Genomic DNA, 24,718 nt, shown 5'->3' with positions numbered 1-24,718 from the left:
ACCCCTGCGCCTCCGGTGGCGTAGAGATGTAGGGCAGGAATGTTCTGGAAATACCACTGGAAGAAACCGGTAACATGATTAAAATGGCCCCTATGTGTTACACTGATACTCACAGGACAGGTTACAATACCTGCTGCAGTGAATATAGGCTCAATAGATTATTATACAGTGATAATCACAGTCTAGTATACACTGATAATCACAGTCTAGTATACACTGATAATCACAGGCAGGTTACAATACAATCACAGGCAGGTCACCTTTAATATAAGCTCTGCCTGCAGTTAATTTTGTATTAATATCTTCTATAGATATGGCAGCCTGTTAATATTAATATCTTCTATAGATATGGCAGCCTGTTAATATATATATATATATATATATATATATATATATATATATATATATATAGGCTCAACAGCCTATTATACCGTGTTTTTCCCCTTGCAGCATTAATACCTTCTGGCAGCTGCAGCCACGCTGTAATCAGCCAGGTCCCCCACCCCCCCTTCCCTGTACTCCCTGTAGCGCTGTGTCTCAGCGGGGAGCCGGGAAGCTCATTGCAGGGAGGCGAGGGACACATAGTTCAGAGCAGCCGAGGTCGGCTGGCCGGAGCGCGGCGTCTCTAGGCAAGCTGCGGCGGGTCTCCCTCTCTGAGCGGTGTACCGCTGACGGAGCGCCTGGCGGGAGGACGGAGCGCCTGGGGCGGGCGGGTGGAGCGGCAGACGGAGCGCTGGACGGAGCGGCTGGGGCGGCTATCACGGCAGTGAGCGGTCGGCTTTACCCACGGACCCCACACAGCGGGGCGGCAGCCTGCGCTGACCGCCCCGTTTCCCCAGCATACCTTTTGTAGGGAGGTCTGCAACGCTTTCCGGTCATGGCTGCGACGGGGCTTCTATCTGTAAGCTCCGTCCAGCTCCTCAGGTCATGGCTGCGACGGGGCTTCTATGTGTAAGCTCCGTCCAGCTCCTCAGGTCATGGCTGCGACGGGGCTTCTATGTGTAAGCTCCGTCCAGCTCTTGCAGTAGGCAGTGGGCTGCCTGTGGCTGTGAGGGTGCTCTTTGTGAGGACCGACACGCCATGCGCTGCCCGTGCAGCGGCACTATCCCGGACCCATGTTTTTCCAGAAACTGGGAAGGGATGTGCTAAGTTGAAAAAGTAAAAAGAAAAAATGAAAAATTAATAAAATCTTCCACCAAGTGTGGGAAGTTCCCACAAGCCTTGTTATTGCTGTGAGCAGGGAAAAAACACTGAGGTCGTACACTGAGGTACTCTGGGATATGGAGGGGTGGAGAGTTCTAAATTTAAATATTCAGTGCCTTTGTTTCTGCTAAGCCGTCCATATCCCAAGAGTACTCCAGTGACCCCTAGTGGATGAAAAAGAAAAGGCCATGGTACGGACCACTGTGCTGTTTGGTGTTGCTGTGCGCCTTTCTGCAAGTGCACCTAGATTTTCAGCACAGTAAGCCAGGCGCTTTGTAGAGCAAGGTGTCCATGTTTATGGAGAAGCAGACGTGTGCACTATGGGAGAAGATGGGCAGAGGGAGGGAGCTCGCGGCTCAGCATGGAGTAGGCAGAGCTTTGTGGAAAAGTTCAGTACAGGATTACGGGGCTGCTCCTTGCTGTGTAGAAAGGTCGCAGAATGCCGTGCGCTAGATCTGAGCTGGCGGGGATTGAGACAAACACTAAACTGAACAGGATGTATCTTGTATTTTATTGGAGAAGTGCATTTGTGGCACAATTACCACATGTAAATAAAAGCTTCAACACACATAAGTGCAATAAAACAGTCCCTTCCCTCTGGAGATTAATGTAAGACGGGTCATTACTGTGTTAGCTCCTGTGTGTGTTCAGGCGTATCCTCTTAAATTGTAAAATATGAATTAAGTCACTGAAAAAATGTGCCCAATTCCACTTATGGGCCGATCATGCCAGTAAGCCGCCTCTGCCCCGTGGCCTGCTCCGCAGCTTCTCTCTGACCGCCACAGCCATGTTAGGCGTTGTTACACAAAATAATAAATAAGCCGCTGTGTCCGTCAGTCTCCACTTGCTGCATCTCGTCCGTCAGTCTGCGGTAAAGATGCGACTGGAGATATCATCCAATAACCAGTCTATCCCTAGAAGGAGGTTTTCTCCGGTCACCGCGCTACAGCCTTGTATGCACCAGTGATGCGTCTTAATGTTATCCAACTCGAGGGCCTGCAGGAAAATGGAAGGTGCGGTCAATGCAACAGAAGGGTTTTGTATATCAATATACACAGTAATATGTCAGCCCTTCTGTAATATTCAATACCGCGGCAGCTAAACGGAATACATTATTACGCCTCTCCCGATCAGAAACACACGGGTCTGATGCCTGCGACGCCTCTGTTATACATCTTTCGCCTTCTGCCGGTGACAGTTAATTATGAGCGTCACAGTTTAAGAGACATCAAAATGATGAAACACAAACTGGAAAACTTACAGCAAATATAAACAACAAAAATAAGGGGAGAAAGGAAATGGAGAATTTCACAAAACAGAGACCAGTGCCACGCCTCGCCGCCGCCCCCTCTCTTCCCCCAAATAGCTGTAGACTGCCAATAAACTGATGTGTGCAGCCGGACATGTTTGACGATGCAGGACCCGTACCAAACATTGGTGCATTGCGTCTTACTTCAAATGCAACCAGACCTGAATCACCCCCACCCCCGTAATAAATGCAGCATTGCATACTAACTTTACACATTCACATTTTGTGTTAATAACTGGACCTTAAAGCCTGAGAGGGTTTGAATGGGTATGGGGAAAACAATACAACCTCTGTTACACTAAAGCACAGATGTGTCCACACAACCCTATCCTCAAATCGCGCCAAACAACCCTGCTCAGTGTGCCACTGATGCGCCAAAACACTAATCCTATGTACCTAGGACTTTAGAAGTGAACTATCACTATAAGATCCACATCTGAGGAATAAGCAGCAAAATTGAGGAAAATGTTAAGTCTATGCACAAAAGGAAAATACAGGTCCAATATGAGCGACACAAAACAGCTAATCTGAAGATCCTAGTACACTATGAGTTTGTAAGTAAAGCAAAAAAAGCTAGCAACAGGGCAAAACCATGTGGCACTGCAGGTGGGGCAGATGTAACGTGCAGAGAGTGTTAGATTTGGGTGTGTTGTGTTCAAACTGACATCAAAAATATGCAGTGTAAAAATAAAGCTGTATCATTGCGGAAAAAAAAGGAATATCTCCCAGCGCTAAATTTTATCAGATGAGTCCTATACACTTTTAGCTATATGATCGAACTATCAGACATCAATAGTCACAAAGTCAAATGTTAAATGAATTTCCTTTATTAAAGGTAAAATATAGGAACCTACATATAATAGCTCTTTCACTCAATTCAAAATACTAAAATAAATTATAGTGATTCCTAATACCGGTATACTGAAAATAAATAAAAAGACAAGACAAAAAACATATACAATCAGTGATACGCTGTCTTAAGCGATTTACTCACTATAGTCAGATTGTTCTCAGATGCTTTTAAAAATTACTGAAGTATAGTCCTGAAGTTCCAGGAGTGGGGCAAATTTCCACCAAGTTAGGCTACTTGAACCAGAGAGGCAGTCTTAGTTTAGAGTCCGTTCAGGCCAATACCTCCTTAATCCAGTATATATTCCTGTCCCAGGTAAAACCATATGAAGAGCCACTTACTTCAATCTCACGGAGAAATAAACGACGGGTGTCTGCCGGCAGACAGTAAATTGGCGTCTGTGCAATCGACTAGTTTCGCCTGTCTCAGCAGGCTTCCTCAGGATGGCCGAGTGCACCTATTCCCGGCTATTTAAGCCTCCGTGCGGCTTCTGTTACTATGGTTACCCGCTACTCCCCGGCCGCCGTAGGATCAGACGGAAGAGTCACGTCACTTCCGTTCCTCGGAAGTTACATAAGTAACCAAGGCAACAAACATGGAGGAAGAGATCACGAGGAACGGAAGTGACGTGACGCTTCCGTCTGATGCTACGGCGGCCGGGGAGTAGCGGGTAACCATAGTAACAGAAGCCGCACGGAGGCTTAAATAGCCGGGAATAGGTGCACTCGGCCATCCTGAGGCAGCCTGCTGAGACAGGCGAAACTAGTCGATTGCACAGACGCCAATTTACTGTCTGCCGGCAGACACCCGTCGTTTATTTCTCCGTGAGATTGAAGTAAGTGGCTCTTCATATGGTTTTACCTGGGACAGGAATATATAGTGGATTAAGGAGGTATTGGCCTGAACGGACTCTAAACTAAGACTGCCTCTCTGGTTCAAGTAGCCTAACTTGGTGGAAATTTGCCCCACTCCTGGAACTTCAGGACTATACTTCAGTAATTTTTAAAAGCATCTGAGAACAATCTGACTATAGTGAGTAAATCGCTTAAGACAGCGTATCACTGATTGTATATGTTTTTTGTCTTGTCTTTTTATTTATTTTCAGTATACCGGTATTAGGAATCACTATAATTATTTTAGTATTTTGAATTGAGTGAAAGAGCTATTATATGTAGGTTCCTATATTTTACCTTTTAATAAAGGAAATTCATTTAACATTTGACTTTGTGACTATTGATGTCTGATAGTTCGATCATATAGCTAAAAGTGTATTGGACTCATCTGATATAATTTAGCGCTGGGAGATATTCCTTTTTTTCTGTGTTTCTAGCTACGGAGAGGATAGTGGAATCCGCTCTTTTTTCTCCATAGCAGCTTTAACATATAGAGTGAGGCAGAAATAAGCGCAGTCCCCAACTCTTTCTATTTTTATATTTGTCTATCATTGCGGGCTACATGCAAAAGCAGACAGTATTTACCCTGCACAGGAAAAAATTATTACCCACACAAATCTAACTCTCTCTGCACTTTACATCTGCCCCAGCTACAGTGCAACATGGTTTATCCAGATGCTTGGTTTTTTTTTTGCGCTACTTACAAACATGAATCAAGTACTTATTTGCAAACTAAGACACTAAGGCCCTCACTCCGAGTTGATCGCACGTAACAACTTTTTGCTGCTCGTGCGATCAACTTGACCCCGCCTATGTGGGAGTGTATTTCTGCATAGCAGGGCTGCGATCGCTTGTGCAGCCCTGCTATGTTAAAAAAGCTTCCTGCAAAACAAGACCAGGGTCAGACTTACTTACCCTGTGCGACGGATCCAGCGACGAAGGTCCTGGGATTGACGTCAGACATCCGCCCTCCAAACGCCTGGATCCGCCTGCGTTCGCCTCACCGCGCCTTGAAAACTGTCATGACGCCCCAGAACGCTTCCCGCCTGTCAGTCAGTCTTCATGCGATCGCCACTGCGATCACTTTCTGCGCTGGCAACGACGCGCGTGTGCATTGCAGGCGCCGCCGCAGTCCCGACCCGTTCGCACCGCCGCGAAGAACCGCTGCGTGCGAACGGGTCGGAATGACCCCCTAAGTTGAGAAAGAAAATGGTACAGCACGGCAATTGCGACAGGCCATATCCTGAAAAAAGGACGTCGGTAGGCAATACCTTAAATAATTAAAATAAGAATTTACTCACCGGTAATTCTATTTCTCGTAGTCCGTAGTGGATGCTGGGAACTCCGTAAGGACCATGGGGAATAGCGGGCTCCGAAGGAGGCTGGGCACTCTAGAAAGATTTCAGACTACCTGGTGTGCACTGGCTCCTCCCACTATGACCCTCCTCCAGGCCTCAGTTAGGATACTGTGCCCGGAAGAGCTGACACAAGTAGGAAGGATTTTGAATCCAGGGTAAGACTCATACCAGCCACACCAATCACACCGTACAACTCGTGATATGAAACCCAGTTAACAGTATGAAACAACTGAGCCTCTCAACAGATGGCTCAACAAAAACCCGATTTAGTTAACAATAACTATGTACAAGTATTGCAGATAAACCGCACTTGGGATGGGCGCCCAGCATCCACTACGGACTACGAGAAATAGAATTACCGGTGAGTAAATTCTTATTTTCTCTGACGTCCTAGTGGATGCTGGGAACTCCGTAAGGACCATGGGGATTATACCAAAGCTCCCAAACGGGCGGGAGAGTGCGGATGACTCTGCAACACCGAATGAGAGAACTCCAGGTCCTCCTCAGCCAGGGTATCAAATTTATAGAATTTTGCAAACGTGTTTGCTCCTGACCAAGTAGCAGCTCGGCAAAGTTGTAAAGCCGAGACCCCTCGGGCAGCCGCCCAAGATGAGCCCACCTTCCTTGTGGAATGGGCATTGACAGATTTAGGCTGTGGCAGGCCTGCCACAGAATGTGCAAGTTGAATTGTACTACAAATCCAACGAGCAATAGTCTGCTTAGAAGCAGGAGCACCCAGCTTGTTGGGTGCATATAGGATAAACAGCGAGTCAGATTTTCTGACGTCAGCCGTCCTGGAAACATATATTTTCAGGGCCCTGACCACGTCTAACAACTTGGAGTCCTCCAAGTCCCTAGTGGCCGCAGGCACCACAATAGGCTGGTTCAAATGAAACGCTGACACCACCTTAGGGAGAAACTGGGGACGAGTCCTCAATTCTGCCCTATCCATATGGAAAATCAGAATAGGGCTTTAATAAGACAAAGCCGCCAATTCTGATACTCGCCTGGCAGAAGCCAAGGCCAATAACATGACCACCTTCCACGTGAGATACTTCAGATCCACGGTTTTTAGTGGTTCAAACCAATGTGATTTTAAGAAACTCAACACCACGTTGAGATCCCAAGGTGCCACAGGAGGCACATATGGGGGCTGAATATGCAGCACTCCCTTTACAAATGTCTGAACTTCAGGTACTGAAGCTAGTTCTTTCTGAAAGAAAATCGATAGAGCCGAGATCTGTACCTTAATGGAACCCAGTTTTAGGCCCATATTCACTCCTGCTTGCAGGAAATGCAGAAATCGACCTAGTTGAAATTCCTCAGTTGGGGCCTTTTCGGCCTCACACCATGCAACATATTTCCGCCATATGCGGTGATAATGATTTGCTGTAACCTCTTTCCTGGCTTTAATAAGCGTAGGAATGACTTCCTCCGGAATGCCCTTTTCTTTCAGGATCCGGCGTTCAACCGCCATGCCGTCAAACGCAGCCGCGGTAAGTCTTGGAACAGACAGGGCCCCTGCTGTAGCAGGTCTGGTCTTAGCGGCAGAGGCCACGGGTCCTCTGAGATCATCTCTTGAAGTTCCGGGTACCATGTTCTTCTTGGCCAATCCGGAACCACGAGAATTGTGTTTACTCCTCGCTTTCTTATTATTCTCAATACCTTTGGTATGAGAGGCAGCGGAGGGAACACATAAACTGACTGGTACACCCACGGTGTCACCAGAGCGTCCACAGCTATCGCTTGAGGGTCTCTTGACCTGGCGCAATACCTCTCTAGTTTTTATCATGTCCACCTGTGGACGACCCCACTGATGTACAATCATTTGGAAGACTTCTGGATGAAGTCCCCACTCTCCCGGGTGGAGGTCGTGTCTGCTGAGGAAGTCTGCTTCCCAGTTGTCCACTCCCGGAATGAACACTGCTGACAGTGCTAGTACATGATTTTCCGCCCATCGGAGAATTCTTGTGGCTTCTGTCATTGCCATCCTGCTTCTTGTGCCGCCCTGTCGATTCACATGGGAGACTGCCGTGATGTTGTCTGACTGGATCAGCACCGGCTGGTGTAGGAGCAGGGATTTTGCTTGACTTAGGGCATTGTAGATGGCCCTTAGTTCCAGAATATTTATGTGAAGGGAAGTCTCCTGACTCGACCATAGTCCTTGGAAGTTTCTTCCCCGTGTGACTGCCCCCCAGCCTCGCAGGCTGGCATCCGTGGTCACCAGGACCCAGTCCTGAATGCCGAATCTGCGACCTCCAGAAGATGAGCACTCTGCAGCCACCACAGAAGAGACACCCTGGTTCTTGCAGACAGGGTTATCAAGAGATGCATCTGAAGATGCGATCCGGACCACTTGTCCAACAGGTCCCACTGAAAGATTCTGGCATGGAACCTGCCGAATGGAATTGCTTCGTAAGAAGCTACCATCTTTCCCAAGACCCGCGTGCAGTGATGCACCGATACCTGTTTTGGTTTCAGGAGGTCTCTGACTAGAGAAGACAACTCCCTGGCTTTCTCCTCCGGGAGAAACACTTTTTTCTGGACTGTGTCCAGAATCATCCCCAGGAACAGTAGACGTGTCGTCGGGACCAGCTGTGACTTTGGGATATTCAGAATCCAGCCGTGCTGGTTCAGCACTTCCTGAGATAGTGCTACTCCCACCAACAACTGTTCTTTGGACCGTGCCTTTATTAGGAGATCGTCCAAGTACGGGATAATTAAAACTCCCTTTCTTCGAAGGAGTATCATCATTTCCGCCATAACCTTGGTAAATACCCTTGGTGCCGTGGAGAGTCCAAACGGCAGCGTCTGGAATTGGTAATGGCAATCCTGTACCACAAATCTGAGGTACTCCTGGTGAGGATGGTAAATGGGGACATGCAGGTAAGCATCCTTGATGTCCAGGGAAACCATGTAATCCCCCTCGTCCAGGCTTGCAATAACCGCCCTGAGCGATTCCATCTTGAACTTGAATTTTTTTTATGTACATGTTTAAGGATTTAAAATTTAAAATGGGTCTCACCGAACCGTCCAGCTTCGGTACCACAAATAGTGTGGAATAGTAACCCCGGCCTTGTTGAAGTAGGGGTACCTTGATTATCACCTGCTGGGAATACAGCTTGTGAATTGCCGCTAGCACCGCCTCCCTGTCTGAGGGAGCAATCGGCAAGGCAGATTTTAGGAACCGGTGGGGTGGAGCCGCCTCGAATTCCAGCATGTATCCCTGAGATACTACTTGAAGGATCCAGGGATCCACCTGTGAGCGAGCCCACTGATCGCTGAAATTTCTGAGGCGGGCCCCCACCGTACCTGGCTCCACCTGTGGAGCCCCACCGTCATGCGGCGGACTTGGAAGAGGAAGCGGGGGAGGACTTTTGTTCCTGGGAACCTGCTGTCTGTTGCAGCCTTTTTCCCCTACCTCTGCCTCTAGACAGAAAAGACCCTCCTTTTCCACGCTTGCTTTTCTGGGTCCGAAAGGACTGAACCTGATAAAATGGCGCCTTCTTAGGCTGTGAGGGAACATGGGGTAAAAATGCTGACTTCCCAGACGTTGCTGTGGAAACTAGGTCGGAGAGACCATCCCCAAATAATTCCTCCCCTTTATAAGGCAAAACTTCCATGTGCCTCTTGGAATCTGCATCTCCCGTCCACTGACGAGTCCATAAGCATCTCCTAGCAGAGATAGACAATGCACTTACTTTAGATGCCAGCCGGCAAATTTCCCTCTGTGCATCTCTCATATATAAGACTGAATCTTTTATATGGTCAATCGTTAGCAGAATAGTGTCTCTGTCTAGTGTGTCAATATTTTCTGACAGTTTTTCTGACCATGCAGCGGCAGCACTGTACATCCAAGCTGACGCAATAGCTGGTCTAAGTATAATGCCTGAGTGTGTGTATACAGACTTCAGGATTGCCTCCTGCTTTCTATCAGCAGGCTCCTTAAGGGCGGCCGTATCCTGAGAGGGTAGTACCACCTTTTTTGACAAACTTGTGAGCGCTTTATCCACCCTAGGTGGTGTTTCCCAACGTGACCTATCCTCTGGCGGGAAAGGGAACGCCATTAGTACCTTCTTAGGAATTACAAATTTTTTATCAGGGAAAAGCCACGCTTCTTCACACACTTCATTTAGTTCATCTGATGGGGGAAAAACTACGGGTAGTTTTTTCTCCCCAAACATAATACCCTTTTTTGTGGTACCTGGATGTAAATCAGAAATGTTTAACACCTCTTTCATTGCCTCAATCATGCAGTGAATGGCCCTGACAGGCATTAGGTTTGACTCATCGTCGTCGACACTGTTATCAGTATCCGTGTCGACATCCGGGTCTGCAAACTGAGGTAGCGGGCGTTTTAGAGCCCCTGACGACCCCTGAGGCACCTGGACAGGCACGAGCTGAGATCCCGGCTGTCCCACATTTGGCATGTCGTCAAATTTCTTATGTAAAGAATCTATACGTGCACTCATTTCTTTCCATAAGTTCATCCACTCGGGTGTCTGCCCCGCAGGGGGTGACGTCCCTTCAAAATGCATCTGCTCCGCCTCCACCTCATTATCCTCATCAAACATGTCGACACAGCCGTACCGACGCACCCCACACACACAGGGAATGCTCAACAGAGGACAGGACCCACAAAAAGCCCTTTGGGGGGACAGAGTGAGAGTATGCCAGCACACACCAGAGCGCTCTAATATATATATATATATATATACACATATACATACAGGGACTAACTGAGTTATGTCCCTAATAGCTGCTTTACATATAATATATGTATATATACTGCCAAATTTAATGCCCCCCCTCTCTTTTCCCTCTTACTGTTACTGTATATTGCAGGGAAGAGCCAGGGAGCTTCCTTCCAGCCGAGCTGTGAGGGAAAAATGGCGCCAGTGTGCTGAGGAGATAGGCTCCGCCCCTTTTTCGCGGCCTATTCTCCCGCTTTTTATGGAATTCTGGCAGGGGTATTTACCTCATATATAGCCTCTGGGGCTATATATTGAGGTATTTTAGCCAGCCAAGGTGTTATTATTGCTGCCTCAGGGCGCCCCCCCCCAGCGCCCTGCACCCTCAGTGACCGGAGTGTGAAGTGTGAGAGGAGCAATGGCGCACAGCTGCAGTGCTGTGCGCTACCTTGGTGAAGACAGAGTCTTCATGCCGCCGATTTTCCGGACCATCTTCTTGCTTCTGGCTCTGTAAGGGGGACGGCGGCGCGGCTCCGGGACCGAACACCAAGGACTGGGCCTGCGGTCGATCCCTCTGGAGCTAATGGTGTCCAGTAGCCTAAGAAGCCAAATCCGGCTGCAAGCAGGCGAGTTCGCTTCTTCTCCCCTTAGTCCCTCGCTGCAGTGAGCCTGTTGCCAGCAGGTCTCACTGAAAATAAAAAACCTAAGTCTATTCTTTCTAAGAGCTCAGGAGAGCCCCTAGTGTGCATCCAACCTCGGCCGGGCACGAATTCTAACTGAGGCTTGGAGGAGGGTCATAGTGGGAGGAGCCAGTGCACACCAGGTAGTCTGAAATCTTTCTAGAGTGCCCAGCCTCCTTCGGAGCCCGCTATTCCCCATGGTCCTTACGGAGTTCCCAGCATCCACTAGGACGTCAGAGAAAATTAATTTCGAGTGCTTCTACCCTTCACAAGAATGGAGAGTGGATCTCTGCTATGGCAGGAGACCCAGCTCAGTGCACAGGAGGTAATAGCCGTTGTGGTGCTCAGTGGTTAAGCATACATTCATTCCATCCTCTTTTCTGCACGTGCTTGCATGGTAATCTGTCATTTTCACTATTCTTTGCTACACCGATCTTCCCTCAATGATTACAGACGCACTTCTATATTCAATGAACTATTGTCGCTTGCTCTTGTTACAACCACTGACTGCAGTAAAAGAACCAAATAACAAACCTACCTCACAGATGGCATCTTTAGACAAGGCACCAGGCAAGTCCTGCTTATTGGCAAACACCAGTAATGTTGCTCCAGACAACCTCTGCAAAACGAAAGAGATTGTAGGAGCTATTCAATTGTCCACAATATATTTTCTGTTAGAATTCTCCATAGGTAAACAGCACATTTCAATTCACCACCTCTGAATTGAAGCTTGGGGAAAATCCCTATTTTAAAACAAGTTTGGTTCAGAACCTCTGGTACACCTCCCTGAATGACTAATTAGTTGCCAAGATGTTTAATTATTTTTATTTGGCCAGTAATGACATATCAATTTTGGGGTCAAAAAAATGCAAAATGATGGAAACTGGGGTACAAAGTATGGGACAGGTATATGGGGAGCTATATCAGTGGGAAGAGTGTTTTTAGGCTTGTGGGTGGGAATAATCTTTTTGACAGTTTTTGAAAGTGCCCTAAAATGATCCACATATATACTTACATCCATGTACCCCTAATTTTATTCGGGCACTTGTTTTGCTGAAAGACACTAGCTTTATCCATATAACAGCCATTTCACCCAAATAAAGTACCCCAAATCCTTTTATTATGACCACCAAGACTTCTATACTGTTTTCCTATTTTAGTTTGGCAGTTTTGGGGGTACAGGCAGATTTCCACATTTTCTCCTACACTTTTCCCATTTTCACAAGTGTGTAATTGAATAGGGTGAATCGCGTGAGCGCATAAACCTGCAATAAGCCGCTTTTCACCGTAATTATTTTGCCAAGTCCGTGAAAAGTTCACTGGCGATAAATTACCATGTTACTGTGGCTAATTGGATTCCCCCCATAGTGTGCAACTCCCTTAAGGTGAATAGGCTTTGTACCATTATATTAAGGGAAGGCTAGTGATAACATTAGTTTTAATCAAAAACAACTGTATTTTCTCTCTGTTTCTGTTCTTGGATAGGCTTACTGGAACTTATATTATAGGTTAACAGGACTTTGAATAAGTTACTGCCATCTCTATGGGGCACCAGTCACGTGACAATGTTATAATGACATTACTTATGCCACGTAACGCTGATAATAAGATTTTACTTACCGATAAATCTATTTCTCGGAGTCCGTAGTGGATGCTGGGGTTCCTGAAAGGACCATGGGGAATAGCGGCTCCGCAGGAGACAGGGCACAAAAAGTAAAGCTTTTTTAGATCAGGTGGTGTGCACTGGCTCCTCCCCCTATGACCCTCCTCCAGACTCCAGTTAGGTACTGTGCCCGGACGAGCGTACACAATAAGGGAGGATTTTGAATCCCGGGTAAGACTCATACCAGCCACACCAATCACACCGTACAACCTGTGATCTAAACCCAGTTAACAGTATGATAACAGCGGAGCCTCTGAAAGATGGCTTCCTTCAACAATAACCCGAATTAGTTAACAATAACTATGTACAATTTATGCAGATAATCCGCACTTGGGATGGGCGCCCAGCATCCACTACGGACTCCGAGAAATAGATTTATCGGTAAGTAAAATCTTATTTTCTCTATCGTCCTAGTGGATGCTGGGGTTCCTGAAAGGACCATGGGGATTATACCAAAGCTCCCAAACGGGCGGGAGAGTGCGGATGACTCTGCAGCACCGAATGAGAGAACTCCAGGTCCTCCTTAGCCAGAGTATCAAATTTGTAAAATTTTACAAACGTGTTCTCCCCTGACCACGTAGCTGCTCGGCAAAGTTGTAATGCCGAGACCCCTCGGGCAGCCGCCCAAGATGAGCCCACCTTCCTTGTGGAGTGGGCCTTTACAGATTTAGGCTGTGGCAGGCCTGCCACAGAATGTGCAAGTTGGATTGTGCTACAGATCCAACGAGCAATCGTCTGCTTAGACGCAGGAGCACCCATCTTGTTGGGTGCATACAATATAAACAACGAGTCAGATTTTCTGACTCCAGCTGTCCTTGCAATATATATTTTTAATGCTCTGACAACGTCCAGTAACTTGGAGTCCTCCAAGTCACTTGTAGCCGCAGGCACTACAATAGGCTGGTTCAGATGAAATGCTGACACCACCTTAGGGAGAAAATGCGGACGAGTCCGCAGTTCTGCCCTGTCCGAATGGAAAATCAGATATGGGCTTTTGTAAGATAAAGCTGCCAATTCTGATACTCTCCTGGCAGAAGCCAGGGCTAGAAGCATGGTCACTTTCCAAGTGAGATATTTCAAATCCACCTTATTTAGTGGTTCAAACCAATGAGATTTTAGAAAGTCCAAAACCACATTGAGATCCCACGGTGCCACTGGAGGCACCACAGGAGGCTGTATATGCAGCACTCCCTTAACAAAAGGTCTGGACTTCAGGGACTGAAGCCAATTCTTTTTGAAAGAAAATCGACAGGGCCGAAATTTGAACCTTAATAGATCCCAATTTGAGACCCATAGACAATCCTGATTGCAGGAAATGTAGGAATCGACCCAGTTGAAATTCCTCCGTCGGAGCACTCCGATCTTCGCACCACGCAACATATTTTCGCCAAATTCGGTGATAATGTTGCACGGTTACTTCCTTCCTTGCTTTAATCAAAGTAGGAATGACTTCTTCCGGCATGCCTTTTTCCTTTAGGATCCGGCGTTCAACCGCCATGCCGTCAAACGCAGCCGCGGTAAGTCTTGAAACAGACAGGGACCCTGCTGAAGCAAGTCCCTCCTTAGAGGTAGAGGCCACGGATCTTCCGTGATCATCACTTGAAGTTCCGGGTACCAAGTCCTTCTTGGCCAATCCGGAACCACTAGTATCGTTCTTACGCCTCTTTGCCGTATAATTCTCAATACTTTTGGTATGAGAGGCAGAGGAGGAAACACATACACCGACTGGTACACCCAAGGCGTTACCAGCGCGTCCACAGCTATTGCCTGCGGATCTCTTGACCTGGCGCAATACCTGTCCAGTTTTTTGTTGAGGCGAGACGCCATCATGTCCACCATTGGTCTTTCCCAACGGGTTACCAGCATGTGGAAGACTTCTGGATGAAGTCCCCACTCTCCCGGGTGAAGATCGTGTCTGCTGAGGAAGTCTGCTTCCCAGTTGTCCACTCCCGGGATGAACACTGCTGACAGTGCTATCACATGATTCTCTGCCCAGCGAAGAATCCTTGCAGCTTCTGCCATTGCACTCCTGCTTCTTGTGCCGCCCTGTCTGTTCACATGGGCGACTGCCGTGATGTTGTCCGACTGGATCAACACCGGTTTTCCCTGAAGCAGAGGTTCTGCCTGGCTTAGAGCATTGTATATTGCTCTTAGTTCCAGAATGTTTATGTGAAGAGACGTTTCCAGGCTCGTCCATACTCCCTGGAAGTTTCTTCCTTGTGTGACTGCTCCCCAGCCACTCAGGCTGGCGTCCGTGGTCACCAGGATCCAATCCTGTATGCCGAATCTGCGGCCCTCCAATAGATGAGGACTCTGCAACCACCACAGAAGAGACACCCTTGTCCTTGGAGACAGGGTTATCCGTAGGTGCATCTGAAGATGCGACCCTGACCATTTGTCCAACAGATCCCTTTGGAAAATTCTTGCGTGGAATCTGCCGAATGGAATTGCTTCGTAAGAAGCCACCATTTTTCCCAGGACTCTTGTGCATTGATGTACAGACACCTTTCCTGGTTTTAGGAGGTTCCTGACAAGGTCGGATAACTCCTTGGCTTTTTCCTCCGGGAGAAAAACCTTTTTCTGAACCGTGTCCAGAATCATCCCTAGGAACAGCAGACGAGTTGTCGGCATTAACTGGGATTTTGGAATATTCAGAATCCACCCGTGCTGTTTTAGCACTTCTTGAGACAGTGCTAATCCCATCTCTAGCTGTTCTCTGGACCTCGCCCTTATTAGGAGATCGTCCAAGTATGGGATAATTAATATGCCTTTTCTTCGAAGAAGAATCATCATCTCGGCCATTACCTTTGTAAAGATCCGAGGTGCCGTGGACAATCCGAACGGCAGCGTCTGAAACTGATAGTGACAGTTTTGTACAACGAACCTGAGGTACCCCTGGTGTGAGGGGTAAATTGGAACGTGGAGATACGCATCCTTGATGTCCAAGGATACCATAAAGTCCCCCTCTTCCAGGTTCGCTATCACTGCTCTGAGTGACTCCATCTTGAACTTGAACTTCTTTATGTACAGGTTCAAGGACTTCAGATTTAGAATAGGCCTTACCGAGCCATCCGGCTTCGGTACCACAAAAAGAGTGGAATAATACCCCTTCCCTTGTTGTAGAAGAGGTACCTTGACTATCACCTGCTGAGAGTACAGCTTGTGAATGGCTTCCAAAACCGTCTCCCTTTCGGAGGGGGACGTTGGTAAAGCAGACTTCAGGAAACGGCGAGGTGGATCTGTCTCTAATTCCAACCTGTACCCTTGAGATATTATCTGCAGGATCCAGGGATCTACCTGCGAGTGAGCCCACTGCGCGCTGTAATTTTTGAGACGACCGCCCACCGTCCCCGAGTCCGCTTGAGAAGCCCCAGCGTCATGCTGAGGCTTTTGTAGAAGCCGGGGAGGGCTTCTGTTCCTGGGAAGGAGCTGCGTGTTGCTGTCTCTTCCCTCGACCTCTGCCTCGTGGCAGATATGAATAGCCCTTTGCTCTCTTATTTTTAAAGGAACGAAAGGGCTGCGGTTGAAAAGTCGGTGCCTTTTTCTGTTGGGGAGTGACTTGAGGTAGAAAGGTGGATTTCCCGGCTGTAGCCGTGGCCACCAAATCTGATAGACCGACTCCAAATAACTCCTCCCCTTTATACGGCAAAACTTCCATATGCCGTTTTGAATCCGCATCGCCTGTCCACTGTCGCGTCCATAAAGCTCTTCTGGCCGAAATGGACATAGCACTTACCCGTGATGCCAGTGTGCAGATATCCCTCTGTGCATCACGCATATAAAGAAATGCATCCTTTATTTGTTCTAACGACAGTAAAATATTGTCCCTGTCCAGGGTATCAATATTTTCAATCAGGGACTCTGACCAAACTACCCCAGCACTGCCCATCCAGGCAGTCGCTACAGCTGGTCGTAGTATAACACCTGCATGTGTGTATATACTTTTTTGGATATTTTCCATCCGCCTATCTGATGGATCTTTAAGTGCGGCCGTCTCAGGAGAGGGTAACGCCACTTGTTTAGATAAGCGTGTTAGCGCCTTGTCCACCCTAGGAGGTGTTTCCCAGCGCTCCCTAACCTCTGGCGGGAAAGGGTATAATGCCAATAATTTCTTTGAAATTTTCAGCTTTTTATCAGGGGCAACCTTCATTACACACGTCATTTAATTCTTCTGATTCAGGAAAAACTATAGGTAGTTTTTTCATACCCCACATAATACCCTGTTTAGTGGTACCTGTAGTATCAGCTAAATGTAACGCCTCCTTCATTGCCAAAATCATATAACGTGTGGCCCTACTGGAAAATACGGTTGAATCGTCACCGTCACCACTGGAGTCAGTGCCTGCGTCTGGGTCTGTGTCGACCGACTGAGGCAAAGGGCGTTTCACAGCCCCTGACGGTGTTTGAGTCGCCTGGACAGGCACTAATTGATTGTCCGGCCGCCTCATGTCGTCAAACGACTGCTTTAGCGTGTTGACACTATCCCGTAGTTCCATAAATAAAGGCATCCATTCTGGTGTCGACTCCCTAGGGGGTGACATCCTCATATTTGGCAATTGCTCCGCCTCCACACCAATATCGTCCTCATACATGTCGACACACACGTACCGACACACAGCAGACACACAGGGAATGCTCCTAACGAAGACAGGACCCACTAGCCCTTTGGGGAGACAGAGGGAGAGTTTGCCAGCACACACCAAAAGCGCTATATATATATATCAGGGATAGCCTTATAATAAGTGCTCCCTTATAGCTGCTTTGTTATATCAAAATATCGCCATAAATTTGCCCCCCCCTCTCTGTTTTACCCTGTTTCTGTAGTGCAGTGCAGGGGAGAGACTTGGGAGCCGTCCTGACCAGCGGAGCTGTGAGAGGAAATGGCGCCGTGTGCTGAGGAGATAGGCCCCGCCCCTTTTCTGGCGGGCTCGTCTCCCGCTATTTAGAAAAATCAGGCAGGGGTTAAATATCTCCATATAGCCTCTAGGGGCTATATGTGAGGTATTTTTAGCCTTTATAGGTATTCATTTGCCTCCCAGGGCGCCCCCCTCCCAGCGCCCTGCACCCTCAGTGACTGCCGTGTGAAGTGTGCTGAGAGGAAAATGGCGCACAGCTGCAGTGCTGTGCGCTACCTTTAGAAGACTGCAGGAGTCTTCAGCCGCCGATTCTGGACCTCTTCTGACTTCAGCATCTGCAAGGGGGCCGGCGGCGCGGCTCCGGTGACCATCCAGGCTGTACCTGTGATCGTCCCTCTGGAGCTTGATGTCCAGTAGCCAAGAAGCCAATCCATCCTGCACGCAGGTGAGTTGACTCCTTCTCCCCTCAGTCCCTCGCTGCAGTGATCCTGTTGCCAGCAGGAATCACTGTAAAATAAAAAACCTAGCTAAACTTTGTCTAAGCAGCTCTTTAGGAGAGCCACCTAGATTGCACCCTTCTCGGCCGGGCACAAAAATCTAACTGGAGTCTGGAGGAGGGTCATAGGGGGAGGAGCCAGTGCACACCACCTGATCTAAAAAAGCTTTACTTTTTGTGCCCTGTCTCCTGCGGAGCCGCTATTCCCCATGGTCCTTTCAGGAACCCCAGCATCCACTAGGACGATAGAGAAACAGTATTTATCGTTTACATTCTCACCTCTTCCAGCAGAAGCCCAGACAGTTCTCGAGCGCAGTCCTGTAACCTTGCGCGATCAGCGCTGTCAACCACCCAGATTAAACCATCTGTGCTCTCAAAGTAATTTCTCCAATAGGAACGCAGGGACTTTTGACCTCCAACGTCCCACATATTCAGCTTGAACCTACGGGAAAATATACAGAAACAATGAAAGAGAAACACAGTGCCAGGAATCGATGAACGGTGCGAGTCAGTACAGGAGGGCAGAGATCCCACTGTAAGTGACTGGGATGCAGGATCGTCATACGGATACTCCTAGCTCTCACAGGAAGGATTCCTAGCTTTCAACTAGCGACGCCAGGATGTGAGCTTTGGAAAGAAAGCACTAAAACAGTTTGAAGGTTTAATTCCACCGACATTACAGGCGCCTAAGAAAAGAATGTCAGAACTAAGAGGAGACGTCCTGGTTACGTTTGTAGCTCTGGACTGTCCTGCCTCACTGTAGTGAACGAGAGGTCTGACCACACAAAATAATGTCATTATTATAAGATCAATTTACCATATTCTGCAAAGACAACATTTTTTTATTTATTATTTTTAAAGTGAAATAATTATCTGGAAGGCAGATTATGTGAGGACGTGCAAACAGTAATATAGTGCAAGGGCATTCCAGAGAAGGTGAGCAAGTAACCCTAGCTTCCGCTCACAGGTATCCCAGAGACACCTCCAAGCAGTACGTAGCCACAAGCATAAGGCTTGCAGCGTCCAACTGATCCTTCCAGAAACCCCGATTTCAGCTGGTAATTTTAAATGCTGAAAAATTAAGGCTGGAGGAAGAAATATGACGTGCACCTTACCCTCTGTGCTCCAATGTTTTGATGTTGAATCCAAGTGTTGGTGAAATAGTGCTTATATCTTCACCATTAAACTTCTTCAGAATTGTGGTCTTCCCGGCGTTGTCTAGCCCTCTGAGGTAAGCAGTAAGTTAAGGAAACAGGAGGCATATATAACATTCCAGCTTACACATGCAGCAAAGGCAGATGGCCGTATCGGAGAACAGACTTGGGACGTTCTGCCTCAGGCCCACACAAGCGGATATGGGCATAGTTTAAATTTGCAGATCTTTTTTTCTAATATTTGCTTATTTTGGCTTCTTTTATGTATAACCTTCTCTGTCTGGCTGTCACAATTGTATGCAAGCCGGCAGTCTAATAATGTACAGCAGCCCACAGCATACACTCAGAATAGGTTTGCACACAGTGATGTGAAACTCAAATTAGGAAAGGCCATTGACAGCAACCATCGACGGTCAACCAACGGTGGCTAATGGTTTTTACCATGGATGGCGGGGCTCCAGGTGGTTCACCGCAATTAACGGAAGCCATGGGCCTAATGGCTCTCCTTTCACATTTGCAGGCGGACTGCTGCAGCTTCACAGAGCTACCAGGCTGTCTGCCAGCAGTGCTGCGCCACCCCCTGCTTACACATACAACACGGTGCACGTGCCGGGATGGGCTGGCCCGCCTCACTGACTGGACAGGCTGAGCGCGGCTGTCAGTCAGCACTCCAATACCGTCCCCCGGCTCACACACAGCAGAGAGTGTACCAGGGTGGCTGGCCTGCCGCCTCGTTCAGAACGAGCAAAGTGGTAGCACCAGCCGGCACACCTGCACTAGGAAGACTTGGGTCTCTGACGTCAGTGCAGGCCCAGTCTCTCCTGCGCATGCACAAACCATCAATGGTACAGCGTCACAGAGTTTAATACCATCGATGGATGCCACTGCAATGGCCATTACTTACACTTGTTCTATATAGTACGGTGGTCTGCTGTTAGTCCTCCCAATCACTGCTATATACTAGAGAACCTCACTAGCACAGAGCTGAGTAAGAGCCTCAGTAAAGGAATAAAGCCTGCGTCATACAGCCCAGCAGCAGCTCTGCCCGGTAAAGGTCAGGATACAACATGAGCAGCCGGACTTCTCGCTCCTTCTGTTTCATTTTCTTTAAAATGGTCAGGAGCCCCATACTGCCGCAGAGATCACTGCTTCCTTGTCGCTCCGCTGTGACGTAATGCCCAACCAATAAGCTCTCCTAGGTCAAACCGATGCGTCCACTTCAGTGACTGAAACTGCCAATCGGAGCGTTGTTGAGGTTGTCGCTACGGAGACGCAAATTTGTGAAAGCTTTTTGTTATATCAACAACTTTATACATACTCAGCAAGTGTACAATCTAAAGGTTTCTTATATCATCACTGTAGACCTTAAGCATGTGGGGGGGAGTTCCTCAAAGTTTGTAATCTCATTGTATATTAGAAAAAAATCTCATGGCTGTAACGCTAGATATCGTCTTTTATTGTTATTATTAGTCAAGACGTGTGACAACAACAAAAATCCCAAGACTACGGACTGTGGGCCTAATTCAGAGTTGATCGCAGCAGCAAATTTGTTAGCAGTTGGGCAAAACCATGTGCACTGCAGGCGAGGCAGATATAACATGTGCAGAGAGAGTTAGATTTGGGTGGGGTGTGTTCAATCTGCAATCTTATTTGCAGTGTAAAAATAAAGCAGACAGTATTTACCATGCACAGAAACAATATAACCCACCCAAATCTAACACTCTCTACACATGTTATATCTGCCCCCCTGCAGTGCACATGGTTTTGCCCAAATGCTATCAAAAATCCTGCTGCGATCAACTTGGAATTACCCCCCCATGTGCACTGCAGATGGGGCAGATGTAACATGTGCAGAGAGAGTTAGATTTTGGTGGGGTGTGTTCAAACTGAAATCTAAATTGCAGTGTAAAAATAAAGTAGCCAGTATTTACCCTGCACAGAAACAAAATAACCCACCCAAATCTAACTCTCTCTGCACATGTTATATCTGCCTCCCCTGCAGTGCACATGGTTTTGCCCAACTGCTAACAAATTTGCTGCTGCGATCAACTCAGAATTAAGCCCTGTGAGTGCACTATGAAAACACAGGAGAAACACAAACGGGTAAGCACTGTGACACAATGAGTACTACACTATACCAATACTATGTAGACTGAACTGCTACTAGTCAACCGCGTTGCTCGAAATCAGGCAAAAAAAAAATAATAATAATAATAATAATAATAATAATAATTATAGTGTGCTCTACAATGCGTTCCTCTATAGTTTCCTGTGTCCCGACAGCTTCCTGTATCCCGCAGGTGTTTGAAGAATCCATTATATTGACTGAAATAAATTAGCACGGGCTTTACAGCAATTTACAACCCAAAAAACAACCGCACTCAATGCTTTTCCTATGGGGGGAAAAAAAAAAATCATGTCTGGACGCGTTATTTCTCCACAGACTGACCTTTCACCAAAATTCTGCGACCTCATTGCACATCTACCTCACGGGCCCTATCAAATGACTCCTGATCCGTCAAAATCAGTGAAGTCATTGCTCAGCCGATTCAACATATAGCTATTCTGTAGAAAAGTTTCCGTAGAAAACATTTAGAGGGGAATAAAATTGGGTGTGCCCAACTTTGGATTGTAGGGTAAGGGGGGGGGCACGACCCAGTGTAGTGTACGGGGGAAGGGGCACGACCCAGTGCAGGGTACGGGGGAAGGGGCACGACCCAGTGCAGGGTACGGGGGAAGGGGCACGACCCAGTGCAGGGTACGGGGGAAGGGGCACGACCCAGTGCAGGGTACGGGGGAAGGGGCACGACCCAGTGCAGGGTACGGGGGAAGGGGCACGACCCAGTGCAGGGTACGGGGGAAGGGGCACGACCCAGTGCAAGGTACGGGGGAAGGGGCACGACCCAGTGCAAGGTACGGGGGAAGGGGCACGACCCAGTGTAGGGTACGGGGGAAGGGGCACGACCCAGTGTAGGGTACGGGGGGGGGGGGGGGCACGACCCAGTGCAGGGTACAGGGGGGGGGGGAGGGGAAAGGGGGCCACTGGGTACAGGGGGGGGAGGGGCCACAACCCGGTGGAGGGTACGTGGTGGGGGGCACAACCCAGTAGAGGGTACGTGAGGGGGGGGGGGGGGCACAACCCAGTGGAGGGTACGTGGGGGGGGGGCACAACCCAGTGGAGGGTACGTGGGGGGGGGGGGCACAACCCAGTGGAGGGTACGTGGGGGGGGGGCACAACCCAGTGGAGGGTACGTGGGGGGGGGGGCACAACCCAGTGGAGGGTACGTGGGGGGGGGCACAACCCAGTGGAGGGTACGTGGGGGGGGGGGGGCACAACCCAGTGGAGGGTACGTGGGGGGGGGGCACAACCCAGTGGAGGGTACGTGGGGGGGGGGCACAACCCAGTGGAGGGTACGTGGGGGGGGGGCACAACCCAGTGGAGGGTACGTGGGGGGGGGGCACAACCCAGTGGAGGGTACGTGGGGGGGGGCACAACCCAGTGGAGGGTACGTGGGGGGGGGCACAACCCAGTGGAGGGTACATGTGGGGGGGCACAACCCAGTGGAGGGTACGTGGGGAGGGGGGGCACGACCCAGTGGAGGGTACGTTGGGGGGGGGGGGGGGGGGGAGGGCACAGCCCAGTGGAGGGTACGTGGGGGGGGGGGCACAACCCAGTGGAGGGTACGTGGGGGGGGGGGGCACAACCCAGTGGAGGGTACGTGGGGGGGGGGGGCACAACCCAGTGGAGGGTACGTGGGGGGGGGGGGGGCACAACCCAGTGGAGGGTACGTGGGGGGGGGGGGGGGCACAACCCAGTGGAGGGTACGTGCGTGGGGGAGGCACAACCCAGTGGAGGGTACGTGGGGGGGGGGAGGGCACAACCCAGTGGAGGGTACGTGGGGGGGGGCACAACCCAGTGGAAGGTACGTGGGGGGGGGCACAACCCAGTGGAGGGTACATGTGGGGGGGCACAACCCAGTGGAGGGTACATGTGGGGGGGCACAACCCAGTGGAGGGTACGTTGGGGGGGGGGGGGGGAGGGCACAGCCCAGTGGAGGGTACGTGGGGGGGGGCACAACCCAGTGGAGGGTACGTGGGGGGGGCACAACCCAGTGGAGGGTACGTGGGGGGGGGCACAACCCAGTGGAGGGTACGTGGGGGGGGGCACAACCCAGTGGAGGGTACGTGGGGGGGGGGGCACAACCCAGTGGAGGGTACGTGGGGGGGGCACAACCCAGTGGAGGGTACGTGGGGGGGGGCACAACCCAGTGGAGGGTACGTGGGGGGGGGCACAACCCAGTGGAGGGTACGTGGGGGGGGGGGGGGCACAACCCAGTGGAGGGTACGTGGGGGGGGGGGGGCACAACCCAGTGGAGGGTACGTGGGGGGGGGGGCACAACCCAGTGGAGGGTACGTGGGGGGGGGGGCACAACCCAGTGGAGGGTACGTGGGGGGGGGGCACAACCCAGTGGAGGGTACGTGGGGGGGGGGGCACAACCCAGTGGAGGGTACGTGGGGGGGGGCACAACCCAGTGGAGGGTACGTGGGGGGGGGGCACAACCCAGTGGAGGGTACGTGGGGGGGGCACAACCCAGTGGAGGGTACGTGGGGGGGAAGCACAACCCAGTGGAGGGTACGTGGGGGGGAAGCACAACCCAGTGGAGGGTACGTGCGTGGGGGGGGGCACAACCCAGTGGAGGGTACGTGGGGGGGAAGCACAACCCAGTGGAGGGTACGTGGGGGGGGAGCACAACCCAGTGGAGGGTACGTGGGGGGGGGGGGGCACGAACCAGTGGAGGGTACGTGGGGGGGCACGACCCAGTGGAGGGTACGTGGGGGGGGGCACGACCCAGTGGAGGGTACGTGGGGGGGAACACAACTCAGTGGAGGGTACGTGGGGGGGGCACGACCCAGTGGAGGGTACGTGGGGGGGGGGCACGACCCAGTGGAGGGTACGTGTGTGGGGGGGGGGGCACGACCCAGTGGAGGGTACGTGGGGGGGGGGCACGACCCAGTGGAGGGTACGTGGGGGGGGCACGACCCAGTGGAGGGTACGTGGGGGGGGGGGGGCACGACCCAGTGGAGGGTACGTGGGGGGGGGGGGGCACGACCCAGTGGAGGGTACGTGGGGGGGGGGCACGACCCAGTGGAGGGTACGTGGGGGGGGGGGCACGACCCAGTGGAGGGTACGTGGGGGGGGGCACGACCCAGTGGAGGGTACGTGGGGGGGGGCACGACCCAGTCTAGAGTACGGGGGGGGGGGGGGGGGGCGCAATCCAGTCTTGAGTTCGGGGGGGCCTGGTGACCCAGTGTAGGGTCCAGCGATGTAGTATAGAACCAAAGCCTTCACATACGCAAACTTCACACATTACTCTGACTCCAAAGCCCCACTAACACTCCACATAGCGTCCTCACAGGCTGTTACACATCATACAGGGTTACATCATGCCCAGTACAGAGACTTACGGCTGCTACTGTGCAGGGACTGGGGGCAGCCGGCGATGAATGACTCCTGTCCAGTCATGTACTGTGTGTTGTGCAGTACACTTCCGTCTCTTCTGTTCT

General features: G+C 50.1%; 1 protein-coding gene across 1 annotated transcript; it reads right to left on the bottom strand.

Moving 5' to 3' along the window:
• Positions 1-1,691: 1,691 nt before the first annotated feature.
• On the bottom strand, positions 1,692-24,718 carry ARL2 (ADP ribosylation factor like GTPase 2). The gene is made up of 6 exons (XM_063943682.1): positions 24,620-24,718; positions 20,218-20,415; positions 19,115-19,225; positions 18,279-18,441; positions 11,523-11,603; positions 1,692-2,199 (listed from the first exon to the last, which is right to left on the bottom strand). Exons 2-6 carry the CDS (start codon positions 20,280-20,282, stop codon positions 2,065-2,067), a joined length of 555 nt encoding a protein of 184 aa, XP_063799752.1. The 5' UTR covers positions 20,283-20,415; positions 24,620-24,718; the 3' UTR covers positions 1,692-2,064.

This window comes from Pseudophryne corroboree, chromosome 10 (assembly GCF_028390025.1).
Source record: "Pseudophryne corroboree isolate aPseCor3 chromosome 10, aPseCor3.hap2, whole genome shotgun sequence".
Lineage (NCBI taxonomy): Eukaryota > Metazoa > Chordata > Amphibia > Anura > Myobatrachidae > Pseudophryne > Pseudophryne corroboree.
This window is presented reverse-complemented; position numbering and strand designations above follow the sequence as displayed.